At 41.2% G+C, this 20,715-nt stretch overlaps 1 protein-coding gene across 1 annotated transcript in view; it reads left to right on the top strand.

The window, feature by feature from the left end:
* The window catches only part of AHCYL1 (adenosylhomocysteinase like 1), a 707,570-nt gene extending 687,243 nt beyond the window's left edge, over positions 1-20,327 (top strand). Inside the window, exon 17 of the mRNA XM_073615883.1 lies at positions 14,169-20,327. Within this exon, the coding sequence (XP_073471984.1) occupies positions 14,169-14,175 (7 nt within the window). The 3' untranslated portion in view covers positions 14,176-20,327. The remainder of the gene's footprint in view (positions 1-14,168) is intronic.
* Positions 20,328-20,715: the final 388 nt, after the last annotated feature.

The following is a 20,715-nucleotide window of genomic DNA, read 5'->3' as shown; positions in this document are numbered from 1 at the left end:
GCTAGCACCTGCGTTTTGCCCCTCCGCCCGGCCCAGCCCAGCCCACCCAAGTGCAGTATCGATCGATCACTGTCACTTACAAAACACTAAACACATAACTGCAGCGTTCACAGAGTCAGGCCTGATCCCTGCGATCACTAACAGTTTTTTTGGAAGCTTTTTATTGAACTGGCAAGCACCAGCGGCCTAGTACACCCCGGTCGTAGTCAAACCAGCACTGCAGTAACACTTGGTGACGTGGCGAGTCCCATAAGTGCAGTTCAAGCTGGTGAGGTGGCAAGCATAAGTAGTGTCCCGCTGCCACCAAAAAGACAAACACAGGCCCGTTGTGCCCTTCCTGCTGCATTCGCCAATCCTAATTGGGAACCCACCACTTCTGCAGCGCCCGTACTTCCCCCATTCACATCCCCAACCAAATGCAGTCGGCTGCATGAGAGGCATTTTTATGTCCTCCCGAGTACCCCTACCCAACGAACCCCCCCAAAAAAGATGTCGTGTCTGCAGCAAGCGCGGATATAGGCGTGACACCCGCTATTATTGTCCCTCCTGTCCTGACAATCCTGGTCTTTGCATTGGTGAATGTTTTGAATGCTACCATTCACTAGTTGAGTATTAGCGTAGGGTACAGCATTGCACAGACTAGACACACTTTCACAGGGTCTCCCAAGATGCCATCGCATTTTGAGAGACCCGAACCTGGAACCGTTTACAGTTATAAAAGTTAGTTACAAAAAAAAGTGTAAAAAAAAAAAAAAAACACATACAAAAATATAAAATAAAAAAAATTAGTTGTCGTTTTATTGTTCTCTCTCTCTCTATTCTCTCTATTGTTCTGCTCTTTTTTACTGTATTCTATTCTGCAATGTTTTATTGTTATTATGTTTTATCATGTTTGTTTTTCAGGTCTGCAATTTTTTATACTTTACCGTTTACTGTGCTTTATTGTTAACCATTTTTTTGTCTTCAGGTACGCCATTCACGACTTTGAGTGGTTATACCAGAATGATGCCTGCAGGTTTAGGTATCATCTTGGTATCATTCTTTTCAGCCAGCGGTCGACTTTCATGTAAAAGCAATCGTAGCGGCTAATTAGCCTCTAGACTGCCTTCACAAGCCGTGGGATGGAATGCCCCCCCCCCCCACCGTCTTCCGTGTTTTTCTCTGGCTCTCCTGTCTCAACAGGGAACCTGAGAATGCAGCCGGGGATTCAGCCAGCTGACCATAGAGCTGATCAGAGACCAGAGTGGCTCCAAACATCTCTATGGCCTAAGAAACCAGAAGCTACGAGCATTTTATGACTTAGATTTCGCCGGATGTAAATAGCGCCATTGGGAAATTGGGGAAGCGTTTTATCACACCGATCTTGGTGTGGTCAGATGCTTTGAGGGCAGAGGAGAGATCTAGGGTCTAATAGACCCCAATTTTTTCAAAAAAGAGTACCTGTCACTACCTATTGCTATTATAGGGGATATTTACATTCCCCGAGATAACAATAAAAATGATAAAAAAAAAAAAAAATGAAAGGAACAGTTTAAAAATAAGATAAAAATGCAAAAAAATAATAAAGAAAAAAAAAAAAAAAAAAAGCACCCCTGTCGCCCCCTACTCTTGCGCTAAGGCGAACGCAAGCGGCGGTCTGTCGTCAAACGTAAACAGCAATTGCACCATGCATGTGAGGTATCACCGCGAAGGTCAGATCGAGGGCAGTAATTTTAGCAGTAGACCTCCTCTGTAAATCTAAAGTGGTAACCTGTAAAGGCTTTTAAAGGCTTTTAAAAATGTATTTATTTTGTTGCCACTGCACGTTTGTGCGCAGTTGTAAAGCATGTCATGTTTGGTATCCATGTACTCGGCCTAAGATCATCTTTTTTAATTCATCAAACATTTGGGCAATATAGTGTGTTTTAGTGCATTAAAATTTAAAAAAGTGTGTTTTTTCCCCAAAAAATGCGTTTGAAAAATCGCTGCGCAAATACTGTGTGAAAAAAAAAAATGAAACACCCACCATTTTAATCTGTAGGGCATTTGCTTTAAAAAAATATATAATGTTTGGGGGTTCAAAGTAATTTTCTTGCAAAAAAAAATAACTTTTTCATGTAATCAAAAAGTGTCAGAAAGGGCTTTGTCTTCAAGTGGTTAGAAGAGTGGGTGATGTGTGACATAAGCTTCTAAATGTTGTGCATAAAATGCCAGGACAGTTCAAACCCCCCCCCCCCAAATGACCCCATTTTGGAAAGTAGACACCCCAAGCTATTTGCTGAGAGGCATGTCGAGTCCTTGGAATATTTTATATTGCGACACAAGTTGCGGGAAAGAGACAAATTTTTTTTTTTTTTTTTTTTTGCACAAAGTTGTCACTAAATGATATATTGCTCAAACATGCCATGGGAATATGTGAAATTACACCCCAAAATACATTCTGCTGCTTCTCCTGAGTACGGGGATACCACATGTGTGAGACTTTTTGGGAGCCTAGCCGCGCACGGGACCCCGAAAACCAAGCACCGTCTTCAGGCTTTCTAAGGGCGTGAATTTTTGATTTCACTCTTCACTGCCTATCACAGTTTCGGAGGCCATGGAATGCCCAGGTGGCACAAAACCCCCCCCAAATGACCCCATTTTGGAAAGTAGACACCCCAAGCTATTTGCTGAGAGGTATAGTGAGTATTTTGCAGACCTCCCTTTTTGTCACAAAGTTTTGAAAATTGAAAAAAGAAAAAAAAAAATGTTTTTTCTTGTCTTTCTTCATTTTCAAAAACAAATGAGAGCTGCAAAATACTCACCATGCCTCTCAGCAAATAGCTTGGGGTGTCTACTTTCCAAAATGGGGTCATTTGGGGGGGTTTTGTGCCACCTGGGCATTCCATGGCCTCCGAAACGGTGATAGGCAGTGAAGAGTAAAATCAAAAATTCACGCCCTTAAAAACGCTGAAGGCGGTGATTGGTTTTCGGGGCCCCGTACGCGGTAGGCTCCCAAAAAGTCCCACACATGTGGTATCACCATACTCAGGAGAAGCAGCTAAATGTATTTTGGGGTGCAATTCCACATATGCCCATGGTCTGTGTGAGCAATATATAATTTAGTGACAACTTTGTGCAAAAAAAAAAAAAAAAAAATGTGTCACTTTCCCGCAACTTGTGTCAAAATATAAAATATTCCATGGACTCAATATGCCTCTCAGCAAATAGCTTGGGGTGTCTACTTTCCAAAATGGGGTCATTTGGGGGGGTTTGTGCCACCTGGGCATTCCATGGCCTCCGAAACTGTGATAGGCAGTGAAGAGTGAAATCAAAAATTTACACCCTTAGAAATCCTGAAGGCGGTGCTTGGTTTTCGGGGTCCCGTACGCGGCTAGGCTCCCAAAAAGTCCCACACATGTGGTATCCCCGTACTCAGGAGAAGCAGCTGAATGTATTTTGGGGTGCAATTTCACATAGGCCCATGGCCTGTGTGAGCAATATATCATTTAGTGACAACTTTTTGTAAATATTTTTTTTTTGTCATTATTCAATCACTTGGGACAAAAAAAAAAATATTCAATGGGTTCAACATGCCTCTCAGCAATTTCCTTGGGGTGTCTACTTTCCAAAATGGGGTCATTTGGGGGGGTTTTGTACTGCCCTGCCATTTTAGCACCTCAAGAAATGACATAGGCAGTCATAAACTAAAAGCTGTGTAAATTCCAGAAAATGTACCCTAGTTTGTAGACGCTATAACTTTTGCGCAAACCAATAAATATACGCTTATTGACATTTTTTTTACCAAAGACATGTGGCCGAATACATTTTGGCCTAAATGTATGACTAAAATTGAGTTTATTGGATTTTTTTTATAACAAAAAGTAGAAAATATCTTTTTTTTTCAAAATTTTCTGTCTTTTTCCATTTATAGCGCAAAAAATAAAAACCGCAGAGGTGATCAAATACCATCAAAAGAAAGCTCTATTTGTGGGAAGAAAAGGACGCAAATTTCGTTTGGGTACAGCATTGCATGACCGCGCAATTAGCAGTTAAAGCGACGCAGTGCCAAATTGGAAAAAGACCTCTGGTCCTTAGGCAGCATAATGGTCCTGGGCTCAAGTGGTTAAATATAAAAGCTTAACCTGTATTGAGTTAATAAATAACAAATATTTGTACATTTTAAATTGCGCCTTTTTGCGAAATGGTGGAAATTGAATATACGCAAAAATGTAAGAATCCACATTTCTATAAAAATCTCAAGGTTTTCATTTTTCACTTACAGCTTTCAGAGTTTGTTAAAGACCCCCCAAATCAAATGACCTGTAGAATAAAAAGAAGGCGCTACTGATTTTAAAATTTTGCGATATCTGCGCTAATGTTTATCAAAACAATATATTCACTAAAGTATTCTAAAATCATTATTCGCAGATAAAAACACAGCACATTTTAAATATAAGAGCTTAATCTGTAATGAATTAAATCACAAATATTTGTACATTTTAAAATTATGCCTTTTTTGTAAAATGGTGAAAATTGAATGTACACAAAAATGTAAATAACCAAATATCTCAAAAAAACTGAAGGTTTTCATTTTTCCCCTTAGAATAAAAAGAAGGTGCTACTGATTTTAAAGCCCCACAATATTTGGGCAAATGTTTACCAAACCAATATTTTTGCTAAAAATACAAAAATTCTCAAAAAATCTGGTGGTTTTCATTTTTCACTTACAGCTTTCAGAGTTTGTAAAAGACCCAGAACACCTGTGCATCCCTGTACAGGTAAACACAGCCTTGAAGGGGTGTACACTGTGTATGCTTTGTGTGAGCAAGGCATTAGGCCCCTTTCACACGAGCAGACCGATCGGGTCCACCTGTCAGTTTTTCAGATGGACCTGATCGGCCCACCCAATGTTCTCTATGGAGATGTCAGGAACGATGTCATCTCCGGTTTCTCCTGCTGGTGGCAATATTACATTCAGCACCAAAAGGGTGTAATTCCAGTGGCCACCAGCGGGTGTCTCCCTGCCTGGACTGCAGACTTGTCATCAGCACACCTGTCATGGGTCTGCTGGACTATATAAACCCGTCCTGAACTAAGCCTCAGTGCTTCAGAATTCCTCTGCTAGCCCTTGTCCCCGCCAGTACCTGCTCTTGTTCCAGCCTGTTCCTGTTTGTTCCTGAACCCCGTTTGTGTATCCTGACCTTGAGTCCTGTTTCCTGTTCCCTGCTCCTTGGTCTGCTTTATTATTCCTGGTTTCTGTTCCCTTGTCGTCTTGGCCCATGCCTTAGTTTTTATTTCATGTTTGTTTCCTTGCTTGTGTATTATATTAGTTAGATAGATAGCTAGGTGGGTTTGGGGGTTTGCTGTGTTTTCACCATTTACTTATTTTTGGTTTGCTGTCTTGATTTCACGTGTGTCTTTATCATAACATCCAATGCAGGTGATCAGATCGCTGGGCTGCACCAAGGAATCAAGGACAAACGAGAAACTGAATAAAGAAAGTATGTTTATTATTAATGATAAAGACACACGTGAAATCAAGACAGCAAACCAAAAATAAGTAAATGGTGAAAACACAGCAAACCCCCAAACCCACCTAACTATCTAACTAATATAATACACAAGCAAGGAAACAAACATGAAATAAAAACTAAGGCATGGGCCAAGGCGACAAGGGAACAGAAACCAGGAATAATAAAGCAGACCAAGGAGCAGGGAACAGGAAACAGGACTCAAGGTCAGGATACACAAACGGGGTTCAGGAACAAACAGGAACAGGCTGGAACAAGAGCAGGTACTGGCGGGGACAAGGGCTAGCAGAGGAATTCTGAAGCACTGAGGCTTAGTTCAGGGCGGGTTTATATAGTCCAGCAGACCCATGACAGGTGTGCTGATGACAAGTCTGCAGTCCAGGCAGGGAGACACCCGCTGGTGGCCACTGGTATTATACCCTTTTGGTGCTGAATGTAATAGTGCCACCAGCAGGAGAAACCGGAGATGACACCGTTCCTGACAGGAGAGGCTGATGTAAATGGACATGTGTCCCTTTACACTCGCCTGCATCAGATCCGGTCCGCTAAAAACAGGTGGATGGGGATGCCTTCCCTAGCAGATCCCTGCATTCCATCTAGCAGATCGGATCGGATGAGAATCTGATGTAAACGAACAGGCGGTCCATTTCCATCTGACCGCCCCATAGAGAACAGCGGGCTGTGTCCGCTCTGCATCAGCGGAGTGGACACAGTCCTCTCTTCTGCCTGTTCAGTAGGCATCAGCGGACAGATTCCCCGCTGAGCAGGCGGATCTGCTTGACGGAACCCGTTACATGTGAGAGGGGCCTGACCATGTTTTTTTTTTTTTTTTTAACGTTTTAAATTTTTTTACAATTATATTATTCAATATTTTGTACTTCTTTTTTTTTGGTCTTTGGTGAGATATCAGAGGTCTAAACAGACTCCTAATATCTCTTTTTTTGAGACAGAGAAACATACGGAGGAGAGTCCCTTTCTCTGCATCCGGAGCTGCACATTACATGAATGAATAAGGAGTCTGTATAGGGACTCATATTCATTCATGAAATGACACACGGTTTACTATGCTCAGTTATCCATGGACATGGAAGTGATCACTGCCTATGTCCATTGTAGTACAGGAAGAGGGCTGGTAAACTCATGTTTACCAAGCCCCCCCCCCCCCCCAGCTCCAACTTTACCTTGCCGGAGCTGAGTGCTGGACAGCAGCTGCAGGAGGGGAAGGAGGGAATGCTGCCCAGCAACGACAGATCGATGAGGTGGGGACTATTGGGGGGTACATATTTTGAACCCCTCTAAGTCCCTGCAGCACCTGAAGCCAGCGGGAGAGGCAGAGAAAGGAAGCCTGTGGCTCGAGGGTAGCTGCAGGGGACCAGGTTTGCTAGGGGGGAGGAAATCGGTGCTGGGGGGTGGAGGAAATAGGAAAGAAGAAAGGGGGGGGCCTTTTTAAAGGAAGGGGAGTGGTGGAAGGTGGAGAAGCTGGAGACAGGAAAGAGGCGGCTTCCGTGGGGAGGGAGGTCACATTTGAGGTGAATAACCCTGATCAGCGTTTTGAATGGTTTGTTCAGCAGAGTCTCCTGAACAATTCTGCTATAAGTTTATGGACACTGAGCTTATAGCAGAAGGAGGCATTAGGTCCATACGGCATACATGCCTGGCCAGCCGTACGGACCTAGCAGTGAAAGGGTTAATTATATTTGCATCATATTCTAGCCATGCTGCAGTGAGCACATTTAAGTATAATTCTTTATTCAATTTTCAATTTTTAAACAAGTCATATAAACAATAATAAGAAAAGGAATAAACATAAGTTATAATGGAAAACAAATCTAAGCCATAGTCCAAATCAAATAATTCCGCAGCAACTCGTATTAATTAACTAACACATACAAATAGATACAACACCCTAATGGAAATTAATGACCAAATCAAATTAGAATTACTGCAAAAAGCATACAGTCAGGGTATCACATTATCTCTCTCAAACTTGCCAGCCATACACTACGCAGAGAATCGTTCATGCTCACAATCCACCGATTTATGCCCGCTGACTGACCAGAGTACAACAAACCCTCCAGAAGCAGGCCCCCGAATGTCTCTCCGCAAAATACATGACTGACAAAAAATATCTCCCCTCGCTACCAAATTTAAACTAATCTAAAACTCTGAATAAATTAGGGAGTGGTGGGGATGAGCTAAAGAGAGAGAGTCTGCTACAATAAGCAAAAGTCATGGCATCAAATACCAGCCGGGCATCAGATGTGGGCCAGCATCCGCCATGCGTGAACCAGGGATGTGGAGGGGAGCACCACATAGTACAAGGCAGATCTCCGCTCCCCCTCCCCATCTATTGCCATGCTAGTAAGTGACCCCCATTCATATAATTCAGAGACCACCTTGTAACCACAAGGTGTATCTAATACCTATTGTTGGGACTACTTTTAACCTGAAAGTCTTTAATTCATATCACTGCCTAAATTCTCACTTTAATATACCTTCCTTCACGCTTTGATAGGGAAGAAAAAAAAAAAAAAAAAAACCCTCTTCTGACCCCAACACTTGGGGGTCTGGAAGGAAAATCTGCTAAAAAAAAAAAATGAAAGAATTATAAGAAGATATATAAAAGATAGAAAAAACTCCACAGCATCCACCACCTCCCCCCCAGGAATCCTCAATCAAACTTGGGCCACCCCCCCCCCCCTCATAAATCGTGGTTTGCTAAACTAGACAAGGGAGCGATCCGTATAGAGGGATGTACTAGTAAAAGTTGTCCATGGCTGCCAACTATCACTACATTCCTCCTCTCTTCCATGAAGAGATGCTGTCGTATTTTCCATTGTCCTAATTTCATCAATTCTAGAGAACCAGTGTTCCATTGATGGCTTGGTAGTGCTCTTCCACAGGTCAGGGATACATGCCCGGGCAGCATTCAGCATGTGCACTAACAACGATTTTTTATATTGACGGAGGGGCATCACATTTAGATGCAAAAGATATTCCAAGGGGTCCAAGCCTAGATCAACTAATGTCAGTTGTTTAATCACTTTCCCCCCTTCCTTCCAAAATGGTGTAAGGGGCACAGCCAAAAAATATGTAATAGTGTCCCGAGCTCTTTATTACAGCGCCAACATTGCTTAGAGATTTGCGGCTATAGTTTAAGTAGGGCCGGAACCCTATACCACCTGATTAAAAATGTATATCCCTGTTCTTGAAAGCGACTTGCTATAGAGGATTTGTGAGCTAGTGAGATAACCTGTTAATTTGCTGTCTTGAAAAAGAAATTTGTAGGTCAACCTCCCATCGACGTACAGTGCCTTGCAAAAGTATTCACCCCCTTGGCTTTTTACCTATTTTGTTACATTACAGCCTTTAGTTCAATGGGTTTTTTTTAATGTGAATCATATGTGATGGATCAGAACACAATAGTCTAAGTTGGTGAAGTAAAATTAAAAAAATAGATACCTAAAACTATTTTTTCAGAAATAAAAAAATGATAATTGGCATGTGCGTATGTATTCACCCCCTTTGGTTGCACCAGGGCTTTTTATGGGCTTCATAACAATTACTTTCAGAAGTCACATAATTAGTGAAATGATGTCCACCTGTCATTACATATACACACCTTTTTGAAAGGCCCCAGAGGCTGAAACACCTAAGCAAGAGGCACCACTAACCAAACACTGCCAGGAAGACCAAGAAACTCTCCAAACAAGTAAGGGACAATGTTGAGAAGTACAAGTCAGGGTTAGGTTATAGAAAAATATCCAAATCTTTGATGATTCATAGGAGCACCATCAAATCTATCATAACCAAATGGAAAGAACATGGCACAATAGCAAACCTGCCAAGAGATGGCTGCACACCAAAACTCACAGACCAGGCAAGGAGGGCATTAATCAGAGAGGCAGCACAGAGACCTAAGGTAACCCTGGAGGAGTTGCAGAGCTCCACAGCAGAGACTGTAGTATCTATACATAGGATGACAATAAGCCATATACTCCATAGAGTTGGGCTTTATGGCAGAGTGGCCAGAAGAAAGCCATTACTTTCACCAAAAACAAAATGGCACGTTTTGAGTTTGCGAAAAGGCATGTGGGAGACTCCCAAAATGTATGGAGGAAGGTGCTTTGGTCTGATGAGACTAAAATTTTACTTTTTGGCCATCAAAGAAAACGCTATGTCTGGCGCAAACCCAACATATCACATCACCCAAAGAACACCATCCCCACAGTGAATGGAGGTGGCAGCATCATGCTGTGGGGATGTTTTTCAGCAGTCGGGACTTGGAAACTGGTCAGAGTTGAGGGAAAGATGGATGGTGCTAAATACAGGGATTTTCTTGAGCAAAACCTGTACCAATCTGTGATTTGAGGCTAGGACGGAGGTTCACCTTCCAGCAGTACAATGACCCCAAACACACTGCTAAAGCAACACTTGAGTGGTTTAAGGGGAAACATGTAAATGTGTTGGAATGGCCTAGTCAAAGCCCAAACCTCAATCTAATAGAAAATCTTTGGTCAGACTTAACCACTTCAGCCCCGGAAGAATTTACCCACTTCCTGACCAGAGCATTTTTTTGTGATTCGGCATTGCGTCGCTTTAACTGACAATTGCGCGGTCATGCGACGTGGTTCCCAAACAAAATTGATGTCCTTTTTTCCCACAAATAGAGCTTTCTTTTGGTGGTATTTGATCACCTCTGCGGTTTTTATTTATTGCGCTATAAACAAAAAAAAAGCGACAATTTTGAAAAAATGCATAATTTTTTACTTTTTGCTATAACAAATAGCCCCAAAAATATTTTAAAAAAATTTTTTTCCTCAGTTTAGGCCGATACGTATTCTTCTATATATTTTTGGTAAAAAAAAAATCGCAATAAGCGTTTATTGGTTGGTTTGTGCAAAAGATATAGCGTCTACAAAATAGGGGATAGTTTTATGGCATTTTTATTGATCCTTTTTTTTTTTTTTTTTACTAGTAATGGCGGCGATCTGCGCTTTTTTATCGTGACTGCGACATTATGGCCGACACATCGGACATTTTTGATTGATTGATTTGATACAGATTCCTGTGTAAATAAGACTGGCAGTGAAGGGGTTAACCACTAGGGGGCAGTGTAGGGGTTAGGTATGTCCTGGGGAGTGTTTCCAACTGTGGGGGGGCTTGGCTACGTGTGACACGTCACTGATCTCTGCTCCTGATCACAGGGAGCAGAGATCAGTGACACTGTCACTAGGCAGAACGGGGAGATGCTTGCGCCACCGGCAGCGCGCACGCAATGGCACGGCGGCAAATTTAAAGGGACGTACGGGTACGCCCATTCGCCCAGCCATGCCATTCTGCTGACGTACATCGGCGTGCGCCAGTCGGGAACCGGTTAAAGATTGCTGTTCACAAGCGCAAACCATCCAACTTGAAGGAGCTGGAGCAGTTTTACAAGGGAAAATTGGCAAACATCCCAGTGGTAAGATGTGGCAAGCTCAAAGAGACTTATCCAAAGTGAATTGGAGCTGTGATAGCCGCAAAAGGTGGCTCTACAAAGTATTGACTTTACAGGGGTGAATAGTTATGCACATTGACTTTTTCTTTATTTTGTCCTATTTGTTGTTTGCTTCACAATTTAAAAAAAACCACCTTCAAAGTTGTGGGCATGTTCTGTAAATTAAATTATGCAAATCCTCAAACAATCCATGTTAATTCCAGGTTGTGAGGCAACACGACACGAAAAATGCCAAGGGGGGTGAATACTTTTGCAAGGCACTGTATATATGAAGGGATATGACCTTCTGAAGGCTCGATAATCCGTTTGTACAAAAGTGACAGCAGATGTGGTACATATTTTCCCTCCGCACATAGGCAAAGAATGTCAGTGGCCTAGCATATAGTCCCGGATCTGGTATGGACTTTAAATGAGACAATTAAAGGGCTGACCAAGGGCTCAAAGGGGGCTGTGAAAGACTGGATAAATCTTGAGCAAACATCCAGCCCTGCGGGGTAACAAAGTGCAGGTACCTAGGTATGCCTAGTCCTGCCAACCCCCGGAGCTGTTTATTGTCTACCCCGGTCGTAAAATCTGGGTTATAAATCACCAGTGTTAATGGTGATAGATAGGGGGGAAAGGCCTTTTATTGGGAGTATATGGATAAGGACTGCAATTGTAGCCCCAATTGTAGGATGCGTCTTCAATCCACGATAGTGTTTATGGGCGACCCAAGGAAGAGCGGACAAGGCGATCGATGAAGCTTGTTGTTCAATTTGTACCCAACATTTGGTCTGCGGGGAAATACACCATGATGCCACTCTGGACAAGTGTATAGCTCGGTAATATGGAATCGGGTCAGGTAGAATAAAATTCCCCTCAGCGATTTGGGCAAGACCAACATCGTGTGGCGAAGTCTGGCCACTTTGTTACTCCAGATGAATTTGATCAACATTGTCCGGGACGTGAGAAAAAAGGCTTGTGGTAATTTATTAGGTATCGCTTGCATTAGGTATAAAATCTGGGGGAGCAATGTCATTTTAAATGCATTGCGTCTCCCGAAACCACGTAAGAGTAAGGGTTTGCCAAAATTGAAGATGTAATCTCATTTTAGATAATGGGCAAAAATTCATCTCGTATAATGAGGCAGTAGTTTGTCAGTTTGACCCACAGATATTTCATAAAAGACTGAACCCATTTAAACTGATAGTCGCCTTGTTAGCTTAGTGATACCCTCCGTGGGAAGAAGAATACTTGTCGCTTCACATTTAGCATAATTTATAGAAGAGTTAGAAAGGTGCTCATACTGAGCAAAAAGGTGAATGTTTTAAAGTTTTTCATGTATTTCGGAGGGGTTCAGTTATCAGTACATCCACACAGTGAAGTGTTGTCCCAAAGCCCACAATCACAATCCCAACTGTTTTCTAGGGCAGGTTTGAATCTTATTGCTGGCTCTGTGGACTAAAAATAAATGTGTACTAATAATTTTTTACCAGACACAAGACTGTAGGGGGCCCAGCAAGCAAATTAATGTTATAGTTATTCTCACATGAGGCAGCTATGTGACTAAAATAGCCTGTGTTTTGGGCTTACCAGACCTTCTCCTGTGTTATAAAGCTGTAGAAATAACAAGAATTCTGAACTGGAAGCCGAAAGCTAAACTATATGTACCACTCAAAAAAAACCATGGATGGTAGAATCCATCCTAGCTGTCATAGAGAACTTTTGGATTGCACCCAAGCTTTGGAAGTTTTCCCATTAATGAATGGAGATAATTTCAACTAAAACATAGTCTTCATATTAAAGCTGATCTCCATGTTTCCTGTGACATTAAATAGTTTGGACCAAGCTGATCCAAACAACTATTTTTCTTTACTAAGTGCTGCACTTGCTCTAAGCACTGTATGTACTGCATACTTCCCTACTCACACCCGGAACAATATATGTAGAGTTTGTCTGAGCGGAGCTCAGCCATTCACAGGCAGCTTTGTATTCTGTGAGTCAGAGATTGTAATGTCATCAGCCCACCTCTCCGCCTTAACTAATCAGAGGAAGCTTTGTATTCATTCACAGAATACAAAGCTGTCTATAAATGGCTGAGTGCCACTCAGACTAACACTCTATTGTTCTGAATGTGAGGCGGGAAGTCTCTGTCTCTCAGCTAGAACCCAGCACTGTGTACTGCATGTAGTTGAAGCTACATATAGTACATACAGCACTTAGAGCCAGTGCAGCACTTAGTAGAGGAAATATATTTTTTGGACCATCTTGGTCCAAACAAAATGTTTATATTGACAGTAAACATGAAAATCGGCTTAATCTAGCACAACTTAGATCATTGAAATTCCTAACTACCAATGGAAACTTATTTTTAGTAGACTAATGTGTATCTCCTATATGTTATTCATGGAAGAATTATCACACAAGCTCTTTCTTTGGGGCATGAAACGTGAACAGGGATGCTCCCTTATAGACTCGCTTATTGGTACACATTTCATCAATAAGAACCGTAACAGTTATCCGTTTATAAAATCAGTTATAAACTCTTCTGACCATGGTATCATGTACTAGCGAGATGAGGCTTAAAAGTCCCATACAAATTAATATTCCATACTATTCCCATATTAAGAGCCTTAATATTTCCATACTTCAACGTGCTGAAAGCTATGCAGAATAACAAGCACATTGCCTTCTGTAATGCTGTTCGAACACAAATGACAAAAGTCTCCATCCATGCTCTAGAGAATGAGTCCCTTAAATTGCTTTTTCAGCACACATAAATGGGAACTAAACAATACAAAAGCAGAGTACTTCCCAATTTACTGAACAACCCCAAGGTTTTGATTCTGTCCTAGCGGAGAAGAGGGGCAATCCCTGCTATTGACAAAAATGTACACTTTTTTTGTTTATTTTAAGAAACCTGTAGAGCATTGCATCCGTGATCAGCAATGTCCAGCTCTTACAGAATCTCAGCATACCTCATACGGGCAGGCAGTTACCTGAGGGGGGGCAGCAGGGGGAGAGCTGCAGATACCAGAACATGTTATATATTCCACACTAAAAACAGGTGGAACATGTTCCAAAACTGAATTTATCCATTAAGATGACGTAATAACATTTTTTAAATATGAAACATTGAATAAAATTTTATTAGCATTAAAGTAATTATATTTTTTGTTTGTGCCAATGTTTTCTAGATACTGATACTTGAAACTGACTGATTCCAGTATACCAAGGCATCTGTGAAATCTCAAGAGCGCTTTAGAACAACCACCACCCTTCCTTATTTGTCTGTTTTTATATCATCCTCTTCTTTTTTGGGGCTTTTTTTTTCTGCTTGTTTGTATGTTTTCACTTTATGTAGAGAGGAATAGTACCTTGTATGTTACAATTCAGTTAGGGCCCATTCACATTTGTGGGACTTGTCATACGACTTTGGACATGACAAGTCACAGCCCATTGTTTTGCAATGTTCAGATCGGTGTGACTTTGAAAAGTTGCCTACACTATTTTGGTGCAACTTTTGCTGCGACTTTGGTCCAGAGAGTGTTGCATCAGTCGTGCTTCAAAGTTGCACTGAAAATCGTGCGACTTTGGAGACGCGCTAATGTGAATGGAGCCTTATTCTGATTTACATTTAAACCTAATTAGCGGAAAAATTGAAAAGTAGCACTTGGTAAAGAAATTGGCAAATTTAAAGTCTATCTGTCGACAAAACATTTTTAGTTTTTTTTTAATAGAAAGTGGAGGAACATTAGAACCTCTGTACAGTTTTGTATTGCTGTCTGTGTTTCTTTTGGGGCATCTTGTCCCAATGACTACAAAGAAAGAAAAGAGAAATTGCTCCAGTAGGATCACAAATGGAAAAGGAACCCGAGTTATTTCTTCCCACCCTATTCACAGGATTAGGAAGCGCAGCTTTGCTGTCAATCTTTTTTATGCAAGTGTAGCTTATCTGTAATATAATATATACTTGGACTGAGCCATTCACATGCATGTCTATATATGCACACACACAAACACTTCTGCCTTATTATGGGACCTGTTGACATTCCTGTTTACATTTTGTATACAGAGTGGATAATCTGAACTAAAGGTTTAGGAGTCAGTGTGTGTGTTTTTTTTAACTAAAAGATTATCTTTGCTCTTTTTATTTTATATTGTACATGGTGTCACAAACAAGGCACTTTGTAAATGCAGAGGAACATTACCGCTATTACTTGCAAACATCAGCTTTCAAAATGAAAACCGGGAATTGCTTAAACAGCAAGAGTAGATGTCAAAATTCAGATAATCTGCAAGTGTCATTAAGTAAATACAATTTGTTTCATTGTATTTACTTCTTCATATGTAGATCAAATGTGTTATTCCCAAAGCAAAATACATGGAAAGAATAATCCCCTTACTGCTTTACAGAATACAGGTACTTAGGCAGTAAGGCTGAACTGTGAGTGACTGACCCAATTCCAAAGAAGTTGGGACGCTGTGTAAAATCTTCATAAAACAGAATGCAACGATTTGCAAATCTCATAAACCTATATTTTATTTACAATAGAAAATAGAAAACATATCAAATGTTTAAACAAAAAAATAAGGTCATGTGGAAATTGATGGCAGCAACGTGTCTCAAAAAAGTTGGGACAGGGCTATATTTATTACCGTGTATCATACCTTCTTCTTTTAACAACACTGTAAATGTCTGAGAACTGAGTAGAGCAGTTGTTGGAGTTTTGGGATAGGAATGTTGTCCCATTTTTGCCTGGTATAGTATTCTAACTGCTCAACAGTCCTGGGTCGTCTTTGTCACAATTTTCATTTCAAGATGCACCAAATATGTTGAATTGGTGAAAAGTCTGGACTGCAGGCAGGCCAGTTAAGCACCTGGACTCTTCTACTATGAAGGAATGCTGTTGTCATAGATGCTGTATTGCAGTTTAGCATAGTCCTGCTGAAATATGCAAGGCCTTCTCTGAAAAACGTCATCTGGATGGGAACATATGCTGCTCTAAAACCTGGATATATCTTTCAGCATTGATGGTGCCTTCCAGATGTGCAAGCTGCCCATTCTATACGCACGAATGCACCCCCATACCATCACTGATCCATGTTTTTGAACCGAGCACTGATAACAATCCAGAAGGTCCCTCTCCTCTTTAGTCCAGAGGAAGCGATGGCCATAGTTGCCAAAAAGAATGTTGTGACCACACAACAGTTTTCAACTTTGCAACAGCCGATTTTAAATGAGCTTTGTCCCTGAGAAGATGGTGGCGTTTCTGAACCATGTTCAGATATGGCTTCTTCTTTGCATGACAGAACTTTACCTTGCATTTTTTGATGGTGTAGTGACTGTGTTTACAGTCAGTGTTTTTTTAAGTTTTCCTGAGCCTTTACAATGATGCAGTGCCAGTCTTTAATGTAGTGCCAATAAAAACATCAATAACTGTAAGCGCAAAGCACAGTGTACCTGTGTACATGCAAAATTAAAAGAAATTGGAGATTATAAGAAATATACTAGTTGTTAGTCCATGAGTCCACACAGAACCAATAAATGGTAAATTAAGGCGGCAGCTGTCCCCAGAGAAAGCCAACTCTAACTAGGACAAGAAAGAGAAACACAGGAAGCACCACCTGAGTGTAGTATTAACAGAAACAATTTAATTGCAGGATACAAGAAGCACTCACAGGATGAAAATTAAAATAGGGCTCATCTGTAAATAGCGTCAAACGGGTCTCTCCTAGCGTCCGGCACATGCATCCACAGAGTGCTGAGATGGTAGGGGGTCCGCTGCATGTCCTGTGGCCATCAGAAGGTCCGATGGAACCAGCATGGAATGCACGGAAGTGACATCACCGAAAGCAGGGAGACGTCCAGGAACACTGTACAGATCAGACAGGAAGGCAGGCTACGCACTCGGAGCTTCAGTTCCTTCTACAGGCCTAAGTTGGAATGTGCATGTAGTGCTAATTATGTGAATGGGCCAGCCATGGGACAGCAAGTCTCAGCACCTCTGCACATAACAATATTCTACATGGAATTAAAATAAGAACAATGATGTATCATAATAAGAAAAAAATGCCCATAAAATGAATAAAAGACATACAGAGCATTATAAGTATAAAACAATATGAGAGTTATAGGGGATAATATAAAATATATATAAGATATATAATGCGACAAACTAACCACCCACCTTCTTCATTGGAAACAATTGAAGGCTAAAAAGACTGATGCGAAATAATAATAAAGCGGGTAAGGGAAGGAGGTTATACATGTGGCAGGACATGTCAATATCCAACCAGGGTATAAATTCAATAAACTACACTGTTAGGTCTCAATGAAAAAGGTAGGGGAGGTAGGTAAAAAAAAACGGAGGAATGACAAAATGTACCCCCTACTAGAAATGGGACTTTATAGGTTTAAAAAGTGTGCAATCATATAAAAGTTAAAATTCAATATTTATTAAGTATCAAAAAAATGAATTCAAAGGTTTCTTATGTCATGAAAGATGTACATTTTGCACAAAGATGGATTGATACATATACCACAATATAGGCAAAAGTCACTTGGTCTGTCATACAAATTTTATTTACGTAAACCAAGCCAATGCGTTTCAGAGTCCTTAGAAACTTCTTTTTCAGGGAAAGCTTTGCAATTGTTGTACATGTGGTCTATAAGACAAAACATATATTAGAACATATATCAACATGTGTATGCATATAGCATTATACAAGAGCCAACTTGGGAAATGCTGCACTACTTACAGTGTCTTCATGAGCAATGATGAAAAACCGGTGGGAAATAAAACCAATTGGAAGAAAGATGGAAAGCAGTCCAACAAGGTCAGCAAAGTCAGAGAGGTAAGGTAAGTAGTAAAACAGATGGCCTCCTCAAAACAGTGGGGTAGCTCAAAAATGACATGTACTGGGATCACCTGGCAAAGGTAGAAAAAGACACACATGTTCCATCAGCTGGCAAACATAGTAAAGTAGTGATGTTAAGCAGAGCATAAGGGGAGAAAAAAGAAAAACCCAAAATATTATGGTAGAGTAGGGGGCGTGGTGTGCGGGATGACTTCATGTGCCTGGGACCTACCAACACACGAACCCCGGGGCGTTAAAAAAAATAAAATAAATAAATAAACACACTGGTTAATATCAATACCCAGGACATCCACAGATAGTGTGCAGAAATGCATAAAAACTAAAGAAAAGGGAGAACAATATCCATAGTAGGATGTTGAATGCAAGCAAGAGTCTTGGCTGATTCCAAAAAAAGGAATGGAGATAGGGAAGGATCATTTCTCCATTCCTCCTGAAGCAAAACCCTCCAAAAAGGGTTTATAATTAACTGCCTCATTGAGGCCAGGAAAAATAGCGGCCTTAAGTTGATGGATCCACCTCAGCTCCCTCTGGAGGAGAAGTTTGTTTCAATCGCCCCCACGGGGGCTGGGGTGGACCCGATCAAGGGCAAAAAACTCAACCCTAGGAAAGACCCCACCATGTAGCATCTTAACATGTCTACCCAATGATAGATCGGGATTGCAGGTTTGCATACTGTGTATGTGTATAAATCCTCCTCCAGAACTCAATCTTGGTCTTGTCAACATAAAATGAACCACAGTTACAGACCAAGAGATAAACAACCCCACAAATTTTAAAATTGGCGTAATGTTGTGCCTTGAACATATGTCCATTTGGTAGTATGGTGGAGGGACATGTCTGTATGTATCTACAGTAATTACATCCCCCACAAGTATATGTACCTTTATATTTGCATAGATCCTGTCTCTTTTCCCCTTTGTACTCACTATGAATGATATGATCTCTAATGGACCTAGCTCGTCTGTTATCTGAGGAGTCTGGGATACAAATCTGCCTATGTTGGAAATCAAATATAGTAGATGCCAATATTTTTGTACGATGTTCTTAATCTTAGAGCGTTGATTTGAGAATCTCATAATGATTCTGGTATGGTTGTCCATGTTTTTCTCTGTTTTTTTTAGAATAGTTCACTTCTAGTGATTCCTATTGCTTTTTGTAGGCCTTTTTCAGGCACGTTTTTGCGTATTCTCTCTCCAGCATTCTCCCTAATTTTCAGGCTTCCTGCTGGAAGGAGGATTAATCAGAGCAATTTCTCCTAATCCTTAGGTATTGGCTATACGGTATTGATTTTATTAAGGACTTGGGGTGGAAGCTGTATGCTTGTAAAATGGAGTTACCTGCTGCAGGTTTCCGATAGAAATGGCTCTTGAGTATATCATTCTCACCACGTGAGACCATGACATCAAGAAATGTAACCTTGTTAGGAGATACAACATAGTAAACGTTAGGTTTAAATCGTTTTTGTTAAGTCTTTCTAGCCATGATTTTAATAGCTCCCCAGATCATATCGGTGCCACATAACTATGTGGTCCGTGTACATCGAGAGTCATTCCTCAGACTTCAACATGCATTCACACTCCCCCAGGTACAGGTTGGCAAACGATGGGGCACAGCATGTCTCCATTGCAACCCACTGCACCTGGAGGTAGTGGGAACCATTGAATGAAAAAACATTGTAGCCGAGGACAAAGTCCAATGCCTGCACTATAAACTCATTGTAAGCCCGGTCATCTCATCCCCCTTGGGAGAGGACATGCCTGATGGCAGCCAAGCCCAGCTTGTGGTGAATGGAGCTGTACAGGGCCTCATTGTCAATCGTCACCAAAAGAGAAGGTGGGGGCACCTAAAGATTCTCAAGAATTTGTAAAAAGTGGATGGTATCCTTCACATAGGAGGGGAGACTAACCAGATGGGGTCTCAGATGCTCGTCGATTAAATGACTGTTCTCAGTCAGAGCCCCATTACCAGAGATAATGGGTCTACCGGACAGCTTTTTTCAATTTTTGTGTGTTTCGGAAACTCAATACGTATATAGTCCCTTATATTTTTCATAATAATCCCATTCCCAAAGGCAGTGTCAACAAAGTTGTAAAATTGCTTGTTAAATTTGTCAATTAGTTTAGGAGTGATTGGTCGATACCAGTCAGGGTGGTCTAGGATTTTTTTGCACATACACACATAATGCTCATTATCTATAACCACAATGTTCCCCCCCTTATTGAAGGGTTTAATGGTTAAGGAAAAATTGTTGGCCAAGTCCTGCAAAGCTTGTTGCTCCTCCCAAGTCAAATTATTTTTGTGTTTCGATTGAATGAGTAGCCTCTCAATATCTCTGGATACCAGTTTGAGGAAACCTGCTACACTGGGATTGGTACTAGGTGGAGGTAACCAGTCCGATTTTTTGAATGAGGATTTGAGAGGCATGGGTTCCTCAGTGGGAAAACAGAGGGAAGGTGTTGGACGGGGGGGGGGGGGGGGGGGGGACATGGAGATGGATTACACTGTATTTACTATGGCTAAAAAGTCTTAGATGTAAGGGGAAGAGAGGGGGGCTAGGCTTGTCTTTTACTCATGTCCTGGACCAAAACCCTCTGGCCTTCCTTGACCTTGAATTATGTCATGATAATGGAGTCATATACACCCAAAACTTTGTGAAACCCCCTGCGGGGCACTCCTTTATCTATTTTGACAGTTGTCAAAATCCCTTGGTGGGTGAGTAATATCCCACGTAGTCAGTGTTGCCATCTTCGGAAAAACTGTACACAAAATATAGATTATAACAACCATGGCCAACTCCTTATCAATTTTTTTTTAGATGCAGGTTACCCTTCTTCCCTAGTAGAAAAAGCCTTCCAATGATAT

Source organism: Aquarana catesbeiana, linkage group LG02 (genome assembly GCF_042186555.1).
Source record: "Aquarana catesbeiana isolate 2022-GZ linkage group LG02, ASM4218655v1, whole genome shotgun sequence".
Lineage (NCBI taxonomy): Eukaryota > Metazoa > Chordata > Amphibia > Anura > Ranidae > Aquarana > Aquarana catesbeiana.
This window is presented reverse-complemented; position numbering and strand designations above follow the sequence as displayed.